This window comes from Apus apus, chromosome 5, assembly GCF_020740795.1.
Source record: "Apus apus isolate bApuApu2 chromosome 5, bApuApu2.pri.cur, whole genome shotgun sequence".
NCBI lineage: Eukaryota > Metazoa > Chordata > Aves > Apodiformes > Apodidae > Apus > Apus apus.
In genome coordinates this window covers 31,012,762-31,034,109 of record NC_067286.1, presented here as the reverse complement: position 1 = coordinate 31,034,109, position 21,348 = coordinate 31,012,762, and the positions used below count along the sequence as shown (strand labels likewise).

Genomic DNA, 21,348 nt, shown 5'->3' with positions numbered 1-21,348 from the left:
CTCAAGTTATGTTCTCTGCAAGAATTTTGAATAGCTATACAGTGTAACAAATGAAGATTGAGCCCTTTTTTGAAATTCATCATCTTGTTGCAAAGACAGAGAGCTCGTATGGCATAAAGGGTCAGTTACTATGATATATATATAACTGTGTTTTCATCTCCTACTGTTCTTGCAGGGAACTAAAAATGTTTTAGACAACAGATGTGGAACACTGAAAATATTTGGAATGTGTGGGAATATGCTGAGGGACCACCTGTCCTGCAATGCGAAAGACAGAATCAGTTTGTGAGCACTGTTGGTTATGCTGGCAGTGAATAGGAGGAGCTGTGCTCTAGAAGTAAAGCAGAATGAAAACTACAGGGTAACTATACAAGTTGAGTTTAGTCAACGAAACATAGGGAGGAAAGATGAATCAAAAGTTCAGTGCTCATTAATATTTAGCCAATAATCCACATTTGAGATTCCCTTAATAAATATAGCCTGGAGCAGTTACTCAGTCTCAGGAAGCTCACTGTTAAGAACAAAAGAAATTGATTTTATCTGATTTGGCCTAAATAAGGTATTTTATTTATTGTTCGGCTACTTCTACTGGTCAGATCCTATCTATATAGTTACAAATTAACAATTACAGCTAGTAATTACTACATTGGCTATCCTTTGTGAAAAAAACAACAACCAAACAACAATAAAAAACTCCCAAAACACATGTTGTGGAAAACCAAGGTTCTGTTAATAATTTGGATTTCATTAGAGGCTGAGGATGTCAAGCTGATTTGCTGTTGTTTTTTCTGTAGAAAAAACCTATTTATTTACTATTTATTGACGAAAGTTAACAAATGCTGTTTCACAGATGAAGGAACAAAGGTGTAGATAGTATCAGTATGTAGCATTTGCATTTGTTCATTTGGAGTTCTGGCATGTGAACACCCACAATTCTGTATTATCTTTTTCCTTCAATAATTTTTAAAAAGGAGGATATTAAAATTGAGGTGATAGCTACTTCCCTGCCTCAGGGAAGAATTGTGAAGATAGTTAATATTTACACCAGTTGCCCCCACTTTTCCTCCCTCCAACGGTTGTGTGAAAATACCATTGCTTTGGTCCAGGTTACAGTGCTAAGGGAAGTATTGCTCAGTTTGTCAGCCCATAGGCTGGGAAACAGTACATCAGCCTCTGCCCTAAAATATGAAAATGGTGCATAAATTGGAAAGAAATTCAGAAACTGAGATTCATCCCTCACTCTATGGACTCTGGAAACAGCAAAGTCTAGTTACACTTAATGACTTTGGTCTCTCTCTGAATTTTGGGTATGGATTGTGAAGCTGCCCTTCAAAACTGAAATCTCTGTGTGATAGTATGTGCCCAGAGTTGGTGAATGAAACAGCTGTTGTGCTCTCTTGATTAGGAATGATAGAAAAAGTCAGGCCACACATTAGCAGTGTTTCCCACAGAGAGTACAATTCTCCCTGCCCTCAGTTATAATGGCTCACTGCTCTATGCTATGCAAACAAATTACACGTACTGTGGGAGCCACAACTTTAGATTTCCCAACCTTTTTGCATGCAAAAATCCAGCATTAATTATGCTTTTTTTACATTTAGAGTTCCTTGCCGTTTGCTGGAGGGAGGTCTTTGTGATTAAAGGAAGCAGGTTTCATTGAGCCAGACGAGCTCTGCTCTGTCCTCTTTTTCACCTCCCCTCAGGGCAAAGACCAACAGCTTGAGGGTGACCCCTTCAAGAAGTTTCACTGAAAAGGAAGATGAGAAAGGCTGGACAGGCTCTTGCTAATGCTCTGCGCTGGAGCCAGGAAAAGGCAGCTGTTTCTCGCCTTTCTGGTTGTTGGGGTTTTTTTCTGTTTTTTTCTCCGCCCCACTCCCCCCCACCCTTTACCCCGGCCCTTTCCTGGTGGCTGAGATCTGGGCTTGCTGCCATATCTGTTTATCTGTCTCATGTTGTTTTTCTCAGAGAGCTTCAGAGGCCAGTTGCCTATAGTCAGTTGCTGGGAACAGAGGTTGTTCCTTGTATCATCTTAACTCTCCATGCCAGAGTGTTCATGCTTGAATAGGAAACAGCAAGATCTGTCAAAATAGCCCTTTTCTTTAGGGCTTTGAGGCTGCATTCTCCACGGCCATCTGTTCCCTTTCACCCTTTTGGACAATGTTGCTATTTGAAACCAACCACTCTTTGCTCTCCCCCTTTCCCCTTGCCCTCCTCCCTGCCCCTCCAAATCTGGGAAAAAGGGAAAAAAAGTTGTTTCTGGCCCTGACTGGCCCTAGAGGATTCAACCATTTTGTAGTCCAAGGTTTAAAAGTAACATTTTGCAATTTTTTATTTTTCACTGACTAAAAAAAATGTAATGCATCTCAGGAGAGGAGAGTCACTGCAGTCAAAAGATCATTTTGAATTTATGCATTACTCTCCACAGAGCACGTCAGTGTCCTGTCTCTGCCTGATGCAGACTATAATGAAAACTTGGCACATCTTGGAATATTTTGCATTATATAGCAGGAACAGAAGGAACCTCCTATAGTTAAGGCTGTATAACTGTTTCCCTTCTAACCCTCTGTCTTCAGTCAGAATAGCTTATCAGGATGAAATTTTCCAGTCTTTATTTGCTTAGTTTGAGATAAAGTGAGTCATTCCTTTTTGAGAACAAGATGAAGATGAAGAAAAGAAGCATATATCTCCTCCTCTCCAGGACTGGGGGCTGCACCGTGCAGAGGGGAACTGACTTGCTGAGAACCTCCTGGAAAGTCTGTCAGTCAAGGAGTGAAGCCAGACCTCTGTAATTCTCAGTCATTTTAATATCCTCCATGTTATATACTGCCTCTGTGTGTGTCTTAAGTACATAAACATACATGTTCTGAACAGAGAGCCACTGTGGTCTCTGCATGTACATGAGAGGGAAGACATCTTTGGGTATATTGGCTGTGCAATTAAAAGAAGTCGAAGTGCCTAATTAATATATGCTGTGAAGGCACCCAAGCACTGAGATGCATCTGCTAGGTATATGTGCAGGGTTCACCAGAGCAGCCCAAAAGGCACTTCTTCAAAGAAGTGAAGTGGGTGGGCCACCATCCCAACCTTCAGCTTGTGTCTCGGGCCCCTCTGTGCTGACAAGACGATGCAGCCAGTGAGGTGTATATTGGCAACTGCAGAGTCGTGGTTAAATACCAGTTAAGAGGTGCCACAGTCCACACTGATGATTTTTGTTTTGAGGAAAGGTTGAGTCCCTCCTTCTGCAACTGGTAAGCCAAGTTAAAGTAGCACATAGCATTTTTACATTTAATGTTTCCTAACTTTTATGTTCATAATCATACAACAAAAACATTTTTCAGTTTAGTTTTTGAGGTGGATACTATTAAGAGGTTGGCCAAATCTGAACTCCAGATGTGAACAGCTGTGGTTTGCAAACAGTCATCTCTAGCCTCCAAATGTTTGGCTGACCTCTGTTTCTGTGTTGCATGCTGAAAGATAATTGTTTCATCCTGGAATTTCAGTTTTGATAACTCTGGCTCATGATCCAAGCTTTACAGCTCTGAGATTGTTGTTTTTATTTACACCTAGAGGGAATTGTTGGAGCTGTTAACTATGGGACCAGAGTTGAGAACACTGAAGGCTTATTTTTCAATGAAATTATGATCGTCATGCACAATAAAGCAGTTTGCTCAGTCTACACACCAAAAAAACCCCTCAAAGTACAATTTAACATTTATTATTAAACAAAGTCCTTGTGGTTAACAGCCCCACCCTGGACGCTTAATTACCACTTGTTCCAACCCTCTGTATCAGGAAACTGACACTCACTAAGATTGAAAATGAACCGAAAGAGGATCACTACTGAAATACTCCTGTGCTCAGGAGTGAGAATGGCAAGTAATTTAATTCACTACTTAAGATCCGTGGGATTAGGTTATGATCAGAAATTGTTATTTGCTAAGACTTTTTATGTTGAATATATTGAGAAAGTTCCACCGTGGTGTCAGTGCTAGTGTTAATTGAGTGAACTCAGGTGCTGGCAGTGATGTGGCTGTTGCAGCACAAAGCTCGCTCCGGCTTCTTAGCAGAATATATTTACCAAGGCAGATCCTAGTGCTCATTTAAAACCAGCGTGCATACACCTACTGTCCTTTTCTGTCTGCCATGTAGGCATACCATCAGCCTACTCCCCAGGAAATGGACAGCCATGTCAGAGACACCTTGGGTATGTTAGCACTAATTGTTGCTTTTATTGGCCACTTCAATGGAGAACTCCAATGTGCAACAGAAGCTCGGCTCTCACCTTCCTACCCCCATCACCCTCCCGTGCCCTGACTCAAATGTAATTTAAGGTTCATTTGCAGACTGGCTCCTTCTTTGACTGGACCACTGCTGCTTTTGCCTGCACTGTGTCAGTTTTCTGGGTATGAGAGCTAAGCAGCCTAGACACTGTTTCTTTACCAGAACATATTTTATGGGAAAAAAAAAGTAGACTATGGACATACAGTCTGTGTCTCGGACCACAGCATCCTAACATGACCATAATGCCGTGAGCTGCATTCTGAAATTCACTGCAGTTTCAGATCTACATCTCCTTCTCCTCCCCCCAGATGTATTAGTTTTTGTTCTGCCTTTCTGGGATTCAGCCATTAAGGCTTCCAGACTTCAGACTGTTATGTTGGGGGTGTTTTTTTGTCCCTGTCAAGGAGCCTTGTGACAGCTGGCTTATTCGGTTCTAGCCTGGAAAGTTCGAAAGTGGCAAATCCAGATGATGGGTAAACACTAGCAGAGACTGATGAAGTTTAGCAGCTGAGATTAACCATCCTGGGAAAATCAGATACGATAATGCCATAGCTGTGTAGGTCAGAGGGCTGAGGCTTGCAGCATGCAAGGCTTCAGTTGCTCTGACAGCAGGATTCTAAATCTCAGCTCTTTATTCAAGCCTTAAGAGTCCTACACATATGTAATTCTAGAATTCTGCCCCCTCCCTCCTACATGCCTTCTGATTAATATCGTGATCTGTTTAATTCCCTGAGGAAACTTAACCAAAAAAATACAGCAATAACTTGTAGCATGATTGGTGAGGTGATAATTAAAAGCATTTTCTGGTTTACAGGGCCCTAACATTGCCAGATGCCATGATTGGGCAAGCTTTGTTTTTCAACCTATGCATCCTTCATATGTGCAGGCAGGCAAAATTCCTGATATGGGTTGTTTGGTGGGTTATTTTTTCCCTTAGATCAGTGGTTTGTGATTTTTTTTTTTCTAGTCTTGGAGAAACAGAAAGAAGTGACTGCATAGGGGAGGTTAGATGGAAGAAGCTGCTTTAAATTTTAGTGATGAGCAACGTGGGAAAGAATTCTGGACACTAAGAGAGTGATATAAATTAGAACAATTCTAGATTTCAGAAGAAGAGGGTATTTCTCAAAAAGTGCCACTAGAAAGGGAAAGAGGGTGAGCTGAGGGGTAAAGAATTTATCCTTGGTTACAGAAAGGAATTGACTTCACCACTGCCTTCTACTCGGTCTTCACCATCCCTCCCACCAAAGCACTAATCATTCCATCATTCTCACTAGAAATGCAGCAGTGATAGAATGCTGGAAACTCATCACTTTGTGGAGTGTTGTCAGGCCACAGAAGCAGAAAATTTGCACTGGTAAAAAGAACGTATCTGTTCCCAAGGATCTTTCCTCCACAACTCCCTGATTTGGGCCCTGTTTCAGGTGCTGTAAACCACCAGCTGTCTTTCCACCTCCATAGACCTCCTGAGACATGACCATTTTGGTCATGGGTGATAGATTGTCTGGCAAGAAATCAGACCAGCTGGATTTTCTTGTGTCTTAATGTCAGTTCCTTTTTTAGGTCAGCAGACAGGAGTCTCAGTGCTAGCATGCATGTGCTTCTCTCTCTGTCTCTCTCTTTCTCAGCTCAAAATGGAATCTACCTGAACTCAGCAATATCAGGGAATGAGATCCTCTGGTGCAAAACAAATTGAGAACAGTGATTATGCTGGTGTGTGATTAAAAACAAACCAGTGTCTGCCCAGTTCTCTGGAGTACCCTTCTTGTGTCTTGACCTAGGTAGAAGTCTCATGGTTTTTTGGGAGTAGAAGAGTGGTTAATAGCACTTACTTGAAAAAGTTTCTAATGTTTCATGGAGAATACTGAAAATCCTTATTTATATACAGTTTTGCTAGTCTGTCACATCTTTTGCTTTGTTTTCCCTCAACCCTTAGGGGAGATTCCTTGCAAGTGGGGATTAACCAGGTGCAGCTAAGAGATTCCTAAACTGCAGTTCTCATGAATAGGAGGTCTTCAGGTCAGGAACTTTTTGTTCTCTGTTTGTGTAATGGTTGGCATATTGCAGATGAGAGCTCTAGGAGTTGTCACAGTAGAGGTAATGAAGGGCTGAAAAAAAGGAGCAGAAAGGACTTATTCTTGATCTAGTATCAGATAAACACTGTAAAAATAATCCAGAATGTGTGCAGAGATACATATCAATACAATGATGTATAAAAAAGTGGGAAAACTCACCTCTTTGGGATATATGATATAAATAAACCATGTCATCCAAAATTAGAAGTGAGCTCATTCTCTTTTTGTCACATTTACTGCTCTCTCCATCAGAACTTTGCGTGTGGAGTCTGTACGTGGTGATTTTTGGTCTCTTGATGGTGATGACTGAATTGCAAGTCTTTTCAGTGTTTTCTCTAGTAGGCACTTCAGTTGTGCATCAGTAGCATAGCTACAAACTAGAGTTGCTCAAAAAAATTTCCACTGAAACTATTTTTTTTTAACTGGGGATTAGTAGGGGCTTGCACTTACTTGCATTGTTTGCTAAGTATATTTTGATGACTATAGAATTTTTTTTTGTGGACAAGCTTGATTTCTTACAGCAGCAGCTGGTTTTCCTGCCATATGTCCTAAATAATAAAAGACCATATGAAGGCAATACTGTGCTCTAGGAAGCAAGTTTTGATTTTTCTCCTAAGATGAACCAGACTCTGCTGTTGATATGTCTGCATACGATCTTTACAGTTGGAACAGAGAACATTTGCTTTAGTGTCTCTTTATACAAATCAGTACTTTGTATTAGGTAATTACCTAGGTGTATGTAGGTATGCACTTTGATCTGTGCCTTTTCTCAAGTAGGTGATGGTGGTCTAAGTAGCTGTCTACAGCTACAGCAATGGCTTTAATGTAAAGGACCCATTTTTTTTCATCCTCACTCATTTTATATTGGTTTTATGAAGGTAGAGTATATGACAAGAAGAGTGTGGGGCATACCTTGGCTGACCAGTGCAGAGAGTGAGACTGTCACCGCTGTAGGATAAGAGAATCAGAGTCACCTTTTAGCTAAAGAAGTGGCTGTGAAGAAGGCCTGAACTGGCAAAAATCAGCATGTGGGAGTTTGAAGGGTGCTGTGGTTAGTTACTTCACAGATTAATTTGTGCTGTGGGTTGTTTTTTTACTGTGTGATGGGTTTTTCCACCATTGGATATTTTTATACTTGTACTTTTTGAATAGGTGAAGATGGAAAAAGAGATTTGGGGTTGAGGGTTTTTTTCTTTTTTTTTTCTCTTCCTTCTGGTGTCATTGTTAAAGATCAACACCAAAAATACAGACTAAATGCAATGCAGGTGAAAAGCAGTGATCTTTATGAGCTCTGCCAGTGAACCAGAAAGCTGCACAGCCTGAACAAGAGGGAAAGTACTTTCATTCTTACTGCATGGGGTGTTGTTTTTGTTGAGCTCTGTAGTTCAATTATTTATAACTATTTTCTCTGTACTTTTGGAAAGTTTTTTTTCCTCCCTTTATCAAGATTATTTTATGTTAAGATTTAAAAGATTTTGGGGGTTCACTATTTTGTTGTTTCACTGTTGTATTTAACCCTTTTTTGCATTTGATGAGAAAATAATTTTGAATTACCAAATTGAAAGAGACTGCAAAGGGGCCCAGTGGTGAGGATGAACCTACCAGGAATGACTCTTTCATCTTGAAAGACAAAAATCTATATGAGAATGAAAGGGTTGAATTCATTGCTATGCACAGTTATACCAAAAAGTAACAGTTTGTTGGTTTTTTTTTAATGCAGAGCAAAATTACATTCTGCCTGCAAGGACTCCTTGCATTTGAAAATGCTGTTTTAAGAAGTCTGTTTTGTGTGATTCAATGCACTGGTCTAGTTGTCCAGATTTTCATAGAATGAGACACTACTGAAACTTCAGTTCCTTTATGGTCAAATTCCCTTCAATTATATTTGCAACAGTTGGGAATTGGTCACATGAGGATTTAGTCTTTAAAATGGTGTCTCCTTATATGTAGAGGATGAGAAGGTCTTTGAGACCGTGACCTTACTTGTAATTCTCTGGTCATAAAAGAATAATCCCAGAATCACTATTGAGCTGAATAGCTTTAATCCTACTGTTTCCTCCAGTGAAAAATGGAAGGTGGAATAAGCCCACTTTCCCCACCCTGCCTATATGTGGCATTTATCTCAGTGATAAAGAAGGTACTTACGGAATGTTTGTTTTAATTGTATTGATAGGAGAAAACAAACAAAATTAATCTAGCCCTTGTGTATAAGTAGGGCCAATTGTTGTTGCCCAGTTCCACTGACAACTTCCAGAGCAGTGGAGGCCCAGTGTGAGCTGCTTCTTTTTCTCAGAAGCAGCACTGCTGGCCTCAATTGAAGAATCACTCTGTCTTCTTTGGTTTGTTTTTCCCCTGGTTGTGAAGAAGCATTTACTTTGCATCTGACTCAGATCACAAGAAGCTTTATTTTTACTTGTGACAGCAAGAGTGAAGCAGCCAGTTCCTCCTTTATGCTTGCGATCCAGAAGAGATAGAGTCTCTGCTGGTGTCTCTGCCAGTGCCCTGAAGAGCTCAGTTTCACAGGAAACATTAGAACAGGTACCTCATGCAGTCTGTGACCTGTCTGCTGATGTGCTTTTTGAAGAGCCATTTAAGGCTAGTTCTTTTTGTGTGAGTAAGGCAGGAGTGTTCACAGGAATTGAAATCTCCACTCTGTTTTACTTGAGCTGTATCTGAAAAGCAGCAGGGGGCTGTTCAGAGGTCTTTTCCCGTTCTTCTAGCATTCTTCCACCCTCACCTTCCCATGCTAGGATCCCATCTCTGTGCTTCTGGACACTCACTCCATTTTCCCATATACTGGGTCCATATACTGAGATCTGCCATCTTTCTGTCATCTGTCTGTCAGCCCTGGATTTTTCCTCTTTGTAGTGTTTATGCTCCCAGTATCACCCACTACCTGAGCCAAAACCATTGTGCCAGCAGTGATTGGAGTGCAAGCTGTGCTCTAAACAGGCTGGAGATACGGGAACTGCTGCCTGTCCACTGATTGCAGGTTGCTGGCTCTGTGGAAGCATCCACCCCACAGCATGGATAGCACCTTCGTACTACTGCTGGGAGCTGTTGCTTCATACCACTCTGAAGTGGTTCAGTTAGGACAGTTCAGGGACCTCTGAGCAGACACCAAAGTCCCTTGTGAGCCTGTTGTCTTCTTGGACCAAGGTTGGACTGATACTCCCATCTCTATGTATGAAAATACCAGGTTTGGAAGAACAAGGCAATGCATGCTGAAAAATATCACCCTCTCTTTGAACAGTAATCTTCATCCACTTCTTTTGTCTAGTTCATTAATGACTAAGTAGTGGTTGAAATAACAGAAGAGATAAGTCCAGGGTTTTTTTAAGGCCATGTTTGAATACAAATTTGTTTTCTTAACATATCCTCTTTCCTTTTTGTGTTTAGAGCAAGGAGGAGGAATGAAACATATGCTGTCACTGCCCTTGAACTTCTTTGCAAAGCTGGCGCTGCTCCCCCCTCGGTTTACTTCACTTCGTGTTGGTTTGCCTCTCTGTCTGCCTAATGCATCAGCTTGCAGGAGGATCCCATATAAAATGGAAACCTTCCCTGTGAGACATTCTTTCCACCCTGTAAAAAGTCTTTGCTGTAAATTTGCTCCAGGCTTACTAAACACTTTGCACCAGAGTCATAAATTTGAATATCTTCACAGAAGAGGATTTGCCTGAAAGTGGCTAATGCAAACAGCCTTTTTCAGGTAGGGGCTGACACAGTATGGTACAGTAGGCTTTCTCCTGTATAATAAAATAAAATAAATTACAGCAATTAGCTTGCTTGTTCTACCACAAGCTTTACACCTCTAGCACTTCTGTTCACTTTGGGACAGGTTTTAGGCCTGGAAGGCAGAATAAGGAATTGCTATGGAGTGGTATCTCTGTAATATCAGCTGGCTCCAGATGTTTAACCACTTAAATGCCCAGCTCAGGATTGCAGCAGCAAGATCTTACTCCCTCAGGTAGCTAATAGCAGAGACACATGATTTGAGGGAAGTTTTCCTGTGGATTTTGTGGCTGTTGTATCCAACAGTAGCTACGTCTGGAATGTCTGGGGCTTTTGTCTGTAGTCTCCAAGCAGCCATGGGTGAATTGCTTCATGGTGGTGTAGAGCAGTGGCTTCCAGCTGCATACAGGGGTGCAGTTACACCAGTTGTGAAGGGAACACATCCCCACCCACCAGAATTCACACTTAGATGCTTCACTTGAATTTTATTATTCCTACCCATTTCCAGCAGGTGGGAAAGAAGGACCGTGGAGAAACTATAGGAGAAACTTGCAGGCTATTATGCATGACAAAGAGAGGATGGCAAAAATTGAAAGCTGCTTAACTGTCTTTCATTTTCCTTTAGCCTATTTGTACAGTAATGGCATTTTACTTTAGTGGTGTTAGCTCAAAAACAAAAGTTTGTAGAACTTAATGAGCTTGGTCTAAGACATTTTAAGGGAATGGAATACAGATCTCCCAGCACCCTGCTGGGAGATCTCCCAGCACCCTGAAGTGTTACACTTCAACTTGTTCTCCAGCTGGCAAATTAAATTCAAAACATAGATTAAGAGAAATTATTATTGTCAGCACATCCACTTTCTCAATAGAGGTGTATTAGACTAATTAACAGAATTGGATTCCTAATACTGAAACTTGCAGCTAGGTGCTCCTGTGGTGAGTTGTTCAGGTGGAAGTTTGATGCTTATCAAGATATTAATACCTTTGTTTTGAGGAAAGAAAAGCAGCTGTCCTTGCTGGATGGCACAGCTGTAGCCTGTTTTCAGACTAGAACAGATGTTCAGGAGAAGCCGGTATTGTGTGTGTCGCAGTGAGTTCCCATGACATGGGAAGTAAATCAGACAAGTAGAGTGTCCAGCTTCTTGTCAAATTATTGGCTTGAACCAGGTGGTTCAGTCTTGTACACTTTCTTTTGTAGACCTTAAACATTTAAAGACCTAATCTACATCCAGTTACATTCACTGAACTTTGTGTTACTTGGGAGGAGACATCTTTCCAGACTGTTACTCTCCTCTGTCTAATGCAATCTAATACAGTGTCCTTATCATTGCTTGCAAGCTACTGGCAGTGATGCAAATAATGATTATTACTGCATACTGGCAGTGATGCAAATAATGATTATTACTGCATGCCAACACTTTTGGTCTTACCCTTTACTGGTTTTTTTTCCAAAATAAAAGCTCTAGTGAATGGAGAAGTTAGGTTTCTACTCTGAATAGCTGGGGTAAAAAGTAACAAAACCCACAACCTTACAAATGTAAAAGCAATGAAGGGTTTTAAACCTGAATCTCCCAGAAGTTCTGGGCCCTGAGATGACTTTGTCATCTCAAGTTCAAGATTGCTTCCAAAACCTAGTACTTAAAATTTAAGTTTCACCAGTAACTGTTGCATTACTGATAATTTTGACAAAAGCATAAAGCTACTCTGAAGTTTGTATTCCAGAGAAAGTGTCTGGTCTAACTTTAATTGACTTGGTTGACACTGATTTCGTGCCTGTCCTGGAGAAGTGATTTTTTTTGTTGCCTGATAGGATGACAGGAAATTCACCAACTTTAATATTCTCTCATTCAACTTCAGGCCAACACTCACAGCTTTTTAACAGTGTGAACTGCCTGCCTCAAACAGTTTGATTTTCAATTTGCACATAACAATTGGATTGTTTTTTTGTTTGTTTGTTTATTTGGTTTGTGTGGCTTGCTCTGTTCTTGAAGTCTTATTTGAAGTACAAAAAAGTCACCCGTGTATCTGTTCATCTTACACAGAACTCATGGTAATCAAAGATGAAGGTCTCTGACATCTCCCTGCCTGCATATTTATCTGTGTATATATATGGGTCTCTGGTTTCAGTGTGAGAATGCTCAGGTACAATGGCAGTTCAGCAAGCTGGATCATGTGGCATGCTGGAAACACTTCTTTATGTTGTCAGTGCTGATTGCAGCCAAGTGCATTTTCCTTCAGGGTTATATAAAGTTCATATGATTTCAGAGACACCAGAATGGTATTTACAGCTAAGGGGCTCCCTTCTTTGCAAGTCTTAGAAAATGTATGGGAAGCCTAATGGCATGAAACAGCATTCTGATTTTTAAATCAGGATATCGTGGCACCACATTCTGCCCCTTTAGCTTCCCTTTCTGTTATGTCATTATATGCTGTCACTCTGCTGGCCTGCTTCCATCTCCTCTGCGCCCAGAGAAAGCTGGTTTGCCTGGGGATAGAATATCTAAAGAGGAAAAGGCAAGTGTCCTTCATGCATGGTGCCCCTCCAGATATTTGGAAAATAATCAGTCTCTCCAGGAAGGCAGGTACTACTTTGCAGCGTATCCTTGATTCTTGGCGCTTTATCTAGATATCAGAGGGTGAGATGGAGAACTCACACTGCAATTGTATGAATAAATTATTAAAGTAGGAAATTAATGTGCTAGTGGCATCTATTAAGTATAAATTGTGATTACCTAGCTTAGGGCATGATATGAAATGAGTGATTACAGTTTCTATGCTGAACCCTTCTCTGTGGCACAGTCCTGATGCAGTTTCTTTCATATTTATCTTCAGGATCTTCTGGAAGTGGGAAGAGGGAATCTGGTTGTGTGACAGCAGCCCTTGGCAACACATGGAGTCATAGTGTTAACACCAGGCTTATACTACAGTATCATGACTTGCCGACAAGACAGGTGAGAACTTAACAATAAAGAGAATTTCAGTGAAGCTCCACCAGGATTGCTCGGTCATATGGGCTGTGTCCTTCAGCCCCTGTGGTTATGCCACGTGTGTTGAGAACCTGGCACGCTACAGCCAGCTTATTTGGGGTGGGGGGCAGTCAGTGTCTTTTACTTTTCAGGGATGACCAGTCTTCCAGTGCCTCCTTGTGTTGGGATGGGCTTACCTGAGTTGCAGGACCTGGCATTGGCCTGTTGGCACAGACATACAAGTTTGTTGAGCTTTTAGTGAATTTCATGTTGTGAAGATGAAGAGCACCTTAAGGCTTTGTCTATTCTGTTTTGCATTGATGTAGTTCTTTCCAAAGGCTGTGACCTTCAGTCTCAATGTTATTGATTTTCTGCCTGAAAAAACAGCAAGCTGTCAGAAAAATTGCTACGTGAAATTCGTGTTACTCCTATAGCATTACTATCCATTTGTGTTCAAATTGGTGCTCTTGGTTTCACGACCACAATGTGAGATTTCTTGCTTTTAGGTTGCAGTCTTTGGAACCCAAGGAGAGGAAGCCATCCTGTTTTATTTTGCTCATTAGAAGTAAAATGCTAATGATGGCATTTCTCTTCCTATGAGTAGTGGGCACTGTGAAGCAGCGGTAGTCCTTTGGACTCTCAGGTTGCAGGCTAAGTATGTCAAATGTAGTTAGAAAAGGCATCTTCTGGACTGACATCTAAAAGACCATGCACAATGGTATATAAACTTACTGTTGCTGCTCTTTTAAGTTCTCTTATGTTCTGCTTCTTATTCTGGTCTGTAATGAGTTATCCTTTTCTATATGTGTATGCAAAATATAAAGATGTTCACAAATTTTCTTGATCACAAAATCGTGAAATTGTCAGAGTTGGAACAGACCTCCAGAGATCACAGAATCACAGAATGTTAGGGGTTGAAAGGGACCTCTGGACATTATTGAGTCCAAACCCCCTGCCAGAGCAGGACCAAAACTAGGGCGGATCACTCAGAAAGGCATCCAGACAGGTCTTGAGAAGACAGGTCTCCAGAGAAGGAGACTCCACAGTCTTATCTGGGGAACCTGTTTCAGTGCTCTGTAACCCTTAAAGTTCTTCCTTATGTTGAGGTGGAGCTTCTGGTGTTCTAGTTTGCATCCATTGCCCCTCATCCTATCACAGGGCACAACTTAAAGGAGGCTGGCCCCTCCTTCCTGACACCCACCCTTCAGATATTTACATACATTCATAAGATCCCCTCTCGGTCTTCTCTTCTCTGGACTAAGCAGCCCCAGGTCTCTTAGCCTTTCCTCATAAGACAGATGTTCCAGTCCCTTAATCATCCTCGTAGCCTCTGTTGGACTCTCTCAAGTAAATCCCTGTCCCTCTTGAACTGAGGAACCCTGAACTGGACACAATACTCTAGGTGGGGTCTCATTAGGGAGAGCAGAGGGGATGGAGAACCTCCCCTGACCTGCTGGACATGCTTTTCTTAATGCACCCCAGGATACCACTGGCCTTCTGGGCCACAAAGGCACATTGCTGCCCCATGGTAACTTGTTGTCCACCAGGACTCCAACGTCCTTCTCCATGGAGCTGCTTTCTAGCAGGTCAGCTCCTGTACTGGCACATGGTGTTATTCCTCCCCAGGTGCAGGACTCTACACTTACTCTTGTTGAATCTCTTTAGGTTCCTCTTTGGTCACCTCTCCAGTCTATCTAGATCTCACTGAATGGCCTTACAGCCTTCAGGTGAATCAGCCAATCCTCCCAGTTTTGTATCATCAGCAAACCTCATCCAGGTTGTTGATGAAGATGTTGAACAGGACTGGACCAAGCACTGACCCCTGAGAGACTCTACTAGTTACGGGTCTCCAGCTGGACTGTGCACCACTGATCACCACCCTCTGGACTCTATTATTTAGCCAGTTCTTCGTCCATCTCACTGTCCATTCTTCTACCCCACACTCCCTTTACTCCTACGACCAGGCCTTGTGACTCCCAGACCCTGGAAGTAAGAGAGAAGGCCTGGAGGAAGGATGACTCTCCACTGGTCAGTGAGGATTGGGTTAGAGATTATTTTGGTAAACTGAACATTCACAAACCTATGGGCCCCAATACGATGCACTCATGAGTGTTGAGAGATCTGGCTAATGTTGTTACTCCACCACTGTCCATCATTTTCAAAAGGAGACATGCCTGAGAACTGGGGGGAAGCCAGTGTCGCTCCAGTCTTCAAGAAGGGCAAGAAGTAAGGTGCAGAAAACTACAGCCCAGTCAGCCTCACCTCCATCCCTGGCAAAATGAGCGAGCAGCTCATTCTGGAGGTCACCTGTGAGCACATGGAAGAGAAGAAGATTATCAGGAATACCCAGGATGGATTTACCAGAGGGAAATCATGTTTGACTAATCTGATAGCCTATGGTGTTGTGACTGAAGGGGTAGATGCAAGGAGAGCAGTAGATGTAGTCTACCTTGACCTTCACAAGGCTTTTGACGCTGTCTCCCATAACATCCTTGTGAGCAAGCTCAAATCATCTAGTCTGACTCCCCTGCTAAAGCAGGATCCCCCAGAGCACATTACTCGGGTCTGCATCCAGGCGGGTCTTGGATCTCTAAAGAGAAGGAGACTCCACACCCTCCCTGGGCAGCCTGCTCCAGTGCTCTGTCACCCTCCTCGTAAAGAAGTTTTTTCCTCATATTTAAATGGAACTTCCTGTGTTCCAGCTTGTGCCCATTGCCCTTTGTCCTTTCACTGGGAACTACTGAAAAGAGTCTGGCTCCATCCTCCCTACACCCACCCTTTAGATACTTATAGGCATTAATAAGGTCTCCACTCAGCCTTCACTTCTCCAGGCTAAACAGTCCCAGCTCTCTCAGCCTTAGGTCGCTTTGGAAGTACACAAGAGGTGGAGTTGGCAAATGAAAAAGGGCAGAAAGTGGGCTCTGTGCTACTTCAGGATGCACAAAGTTGGCTAAAAAGGATCAAGAACATTCCTCTGGTGGTGGAAAAAGGGAGCAGTTTTCCTAAAGAACATTTCAACATTAAATGTAGTTTAATTAAATACAGCTTGTTTGCGAAGTAATAGGTCACAAGTGTATGAAATGTTGGTTTCAAGCCTTAAAAATTCCGTTATAAAGATGTATTATGATCCACTTAAATAAAAGCAGAGGTTTACTCTGTTCCTAGCTGAGTTTGTGAGGTGCACTACCTTGCCTGCATGTAAAGCCGTGGACTTATTTTGTTTTAGCTACGCAGAAGTGCTAAAACTACAGTGAGGAAAAACAATATATTATTAAAAGGAAAGTAATTTGAGACAGAAGTGTAATATAAATAGCTACAGGTCTGTGATGTCCATGATTGAAATGAGACATGTCCATGATGTCCCGTAAGTATTTTCCTGTTGCTGATATCTGTGTCATTTTAGATAAATTCTCTTTTCTTGAAGTCATTAGAATTATTTCAGTTAGACATGCAGCTTCCACATAGAGGAAGGCATATTGGATTACCCAACCTGTAGCAGCACTGTATTGGTTAAATTATGATAGTTTTACACACATATGCTCTTTCATAATTGCTTTATAACCACTTTCAGAAATGAATTGTGAATAAAGGTGCCTCAGTTCTTGAGATGCCATTTCAGTCATCATAAGGTGGTTCTGCCAGGAGGTATTGGATATCAGTGCTTTGAAAATCAGCACTTTTTGAGGAAGCTTAACTTGGAGGTCTAAAAATTTCCAAGTCAGTAACCACTTCTACAAATTCTCATATTACTGTATTAAAAAAAAAACAACAAAAAAACAAAAAGCAGCGCCTGTGATCATCTGTGTAGTCCTGGTTTTAAAGAGAAATTCTGCCTCAGGAAATTACTGAATACACACTGTTGTTCTGTAGATTTGGGTGAAAAGTAGTGCAAAAACAAGTTTTCCCTGCTTTTCACAACTTGTAGCCCTGCAGAATCAATACTGTTCAAGGAATAACCTGTGTTTTGTTCTGGCTTGCACAGCAAACATGATTTTTTTACTTCAAAAGCTAGAATTCGTTCTTTCTTCAGTCATTTGACCTCCTGAGATGGTCTTCGTGGCTTGACTTACCCTCCTTCTTTCCCTGGAGGATTTGAGACAATTGTGGCAGTTTGAGGGATCTTCTCTTACATCTTATGTCCATGGTAGTAGAGCCAGCATGCTAATCCTCACTGTGAAATCTTAGCCATCAAGAGTAAAAGCACCTCTTGAGATGCACTGGGCCATGAGGCCAAAAGGTGGTGTTCTTCAGAATGTGAAGTGATAATGTAATCATAAGGAGAATTCAAGCAAGGAGTTTTTCAAAACCATGGTGTCTTGTAGACAGGACAAGCCACTGGGCTACTAGATGCTTGTTCTTAGTCATGCAGTGTTCAGTTCTGGGAAGCTTGGGAATGTAGTCCCTGTTCCTGAAACTTTGGGGGATGCTAGGGCAGCAGGTGGCAGAACGAGTATGCAACAAACCTGGGGAAATTAAGCACATAATTCTTACCGGGGTTTTTTTTGTATATATTAAGTAAAAGATACCTTTGTTTTGTTTGTCCAGCAGACATTTTTTCAGCCACCTATCCGTTTTTCCACCACACCCTCCCTGTGTCTGGTGAGCATTAGTAAGAGAGCGGCCAATTCAGCAAAGTCCTGAAATTTCTGAGACAGCCTGCCTGCCTTAAAACCAATTAGATTTGCTTTATTGCTTGGATAGGAGCAGATTTCTGAACAAACAGATGAACTTTCCTCTTTTGCCCCTTTCTAGAAGCCAGTGTTCTGCTTTTGGTTTCCTCCAGGACAGAAGTAGTGCCACAGGGGGAGGGAGGGCAGAAGGAGGTTTCCAGTCTGCATTTAAGTTCAGTACGCCACCAAAACCTACAAGGACGGACTAGTGTAGGAATCTTTTAGCTGCTGAGGTGAGACTGAGCTACATGACTTCCACAGCCATGTGGTGGCATAAGACCTTGGGAGAACATGGGAAAAGTTAAATGTTTTGCACAAATGGGTTCACAAAGGGCATCTGTATGGATACTGATAACCTGGTTCTCACTGAGCACTATTGTAAGTAGTAACCTATGACATTTGTTTTCCTGAAATCCATCCATAAACATGCAAACCCTTCGAGTTTGGGCCAAACCCAATGGGGCTGCCCTAGAAACTTTCAGAGTCTTCAGTTACCTCTGTGTGTATAATTGTCATTCTTTCCTGAACTGGAGTTAGCAGGCTCCAAGGTTACTGTTTTCATGTGTGCTCAGCTGTCATTGGGGGACAGCGTGGTAGGGCTTAATACGTTGACATGCTATATTTAACATTTTCTTCTTGTCTGTTGGAGACAGGGTGCTGGATTAAGTGAGAGCCTGGCCAGATCTGACATGGCAACTTCTATGGGCCTGGTTTATTTTACAGTTTTCAAAGAATTTGTGAGACTCATAATATTGTGTTAAAGTCTGTAATGTGTTTTGAAGTTCTCAGATGGAAAGTGCACATAGAAGTGTTGTTTTATAACAAATCAGCGTTTTCCTGTGGTACTTTCAAGAAATGGCATTTAGGATTGAGAAATGGGCTGGAGGTTTCAAGCTGTGCCAGCTGAGCTGTTGTGCAGTGATTTTCCTGCTACAGGTAAAGTGTTTCAAATGCATAAGTATATGGTGACTCATTCTGAAAACAAAACAGAAAAAACTTCTCTCATTCAGACTAATGCCAGACATAACTTTTGTTCTGTCCTTGGTTACAGACCAGCTGTTTTGTCTTGCTCTGCTTACTATCATATGAATAAGCCCTGAATAAGCATTCCAAAATTGCCATGGTGAGGTAACCATGGTACTGGCTAGGTAATTGGAGAGAGCTGAGAGGAGTGGGGATGAAGTTTTGCATTTATATGACTTGCTAAGGCCAACTGCTATGAGTCTTTAAGTTTGTTTTAATTCTTGTGGAGCAGTAGTCTGTAACACTACTAGTCATTAGTATATACTAATATAGTAAATATATAGTAATATAGTAAAGAAATATAGTAAATATAGTAAAATACAGTAAAAAAAGAAATAATGTGGATTGTGGCAGCCATGCTGGTTTCAGAGCATAAGTGAAAACAGCTTTATTTCTCCCTGTATAACACTGAAGGTAGTTGTTATCTGTTCTGTAGCTGTTGGATAGCTGTTCCGTTTTAAAGGTGAGGTTTTCATCCTTAAAAAGGAAGCAAGGAAAATAAAACTTTTTCAAAAAAAGCAAGTAGGCTGTGAAGAAGGAACATGCACCAAGTACTAATATCTGGGGTTAACACTTTCTGAATTTTGCCTTAATAATCTGGAGCAAGTACAGTAAATAAGTTTGGAAATGGCATCCAGCTTTTATAAATTTATGGATAATGGAAGATTGTAGCCTCATATTATAAAGGGTTCTAATTACTTTGGTGAGATATAAATATTTGCTGGGAAGAAAGAAGAGGAAATGAAATGTAATCAGACAGAACATTTCTTGAAATCACTCTGATCTGGAAGGAATAAGGTCTAATACAAAAAAAATACAAATATTCTATTACAAACATACAAAAAATACAAAAATTCTATTAACTTCGTAGCAGTTATAGCTACTGACTAAATCAAATAGAGAAGAAGAAGCAGCAATGAAAAAATTTAATAGGCTTACAGATAGTTTTGGAGTCAGATGAAGATGATGGAGATGGCCTTTACATTGTCTTCTGCTGAGCTAGAATTTGGGGAGACTCAGAAAAAGAGGTCCAGGTATCCTAAAGAAGTACAGAAGATAGCTCTGCATGTGAGTTTTTAGCAGAATTATTGAGACAAATTAAGTGGCATTCAGCAGCTGTGATCCATGTAGGAAAAAACCTGTCTTTATATGTTACATGAATCATGTGCATTGTGCAGTAATGCAGATCATGTACATAGTACAAAACTTTTCAAGTGTATAGACATGAGAAAATCTGCAGATAGCAGTGTATAATGAGGTGTATTAAGCAGCAGTAGAAGAGGGAAGCGGCTGTTGGGTTGTTTTAAAATGAAACTGGTGTAAAGTTTTTATCTGTTTTAAGCCATCTTATTATATAATGTACTTATATGGAAAATCAGCTCTGTGGAAACATGAAGAGAGATTTTATTTTTTTTTAAGATAAGAATGATGGTATGGAGTCATGTAAGGGATAGGAAGTTTTGCAGGAAAGTAGTCTTCTTCAGGGGAGATTAATTTGTTATGGTTCTCCATTACAAAGGATGCTGCTTTTGAAGAAATACCTGTGGAAAGATGGCAGTCATACATATTTTAATTCTGCAAGCCCTTCCATTTGAAGAAATGTTGGTTTTTTTCTAGGATACAGAGTGCACTTCAGAGACTTCTGGCTCACCTCTGGTATAATTTGAATATTTTGAATCAAGACACAATGAAATGTTATTATAGCCTCAAATTTCCATGCATGTGTACAAACCACATCCTTTAAAATACATAAATAAGCAGCATGTTTATTTTTTTCTGATTAAAAAGGCTCCAGACTGATAACCCTTACAACAGAAATCTTTTGCTTATCCATAGATCATATACAAGCATAATCAGCAATATGAACTCAAGTTGCATGTGAACAAGATGAAACTGGACACAATGCACAACTGTAACATCAACAGATGAATATCAACACAGGATGATACTGACGTAAATCCAGCAATAGTGCCAAATGAAAGCATGCCATAAAAGTAGAGAAGGTTCATTAACAAGTGTTAGGAGCTCAAACATCACTAGCTCACTTACTTTCCCAACTTGTGTGTTTGTTCATGCTGATGTTTGCAGTAAGCTTTCTTCTTAATGGACTTGTGGGGGATGGTCATACAATATAAACATCACTCTAGTCCTGTCTGTGTAAAGTGGGACTGGATTTATGGCCCGCTCCTTTTAACAGGACACTTTCATAAACAGAAAAAAAAGTTTCCATTGTTCTTGAACAAGAAATAATTTACTCAGGTGCTTATATAATACCAATCAATTTTTTTATCTAAGAATCTAAATAGAAATTAAAAGATCATAGATAAAATGGAAAAGAGCAGAAGTGGACCTTTAAATAGTTCATCTTATTCTTTATTCTCTTTTGATAAGCATTGCAGGTTTTCTTAATGAAGACTATTCTAATATCAGAATGACAGAATATAGCAGCAGCTGTGCAAACTTCTAACTCATAGATCTGTAGTTCAAAGCATCTGAAATGGACAATCTCTGAGAGTCAAAATCAACCATTATGTTATACCAAGTCTTCCTACCAAGACCAGTGGCAGAGGTGGGTACTTTTGTTAGAAATCTTTGGCTGATAGG

General features: G+C 40.9%; 1 protein-coding gene across 8 annotated transcripts in view; it reads left to right on the top strand.

The window, feature by feature from the left end:
• Nucleotides 1-21,348, top strand: part of RAD51B (RAD51 paralog B) — a 434,666-nt gene that overhangs the window by 265,680 nt on the left and 147,638 nt on the right. For all 8 annotated transcript variants that reach the window (XR_007889797.1, XM_051622428.1, XM_051622431.1 and 5 more), the window contains one exon: nt 12,918-13,036. Coding sequence is in view for 7 of the 8 variants with exons in the window: in XM_051622428.1 (XP_051478388.1) it covers nt 12,918-13,036 (119 nt within the window). In the remaining variant the exon portion in view is untranslated. The remainder of the gene's footprint in view (nt 1-12,917; nt 13,037-21,348) is intronic.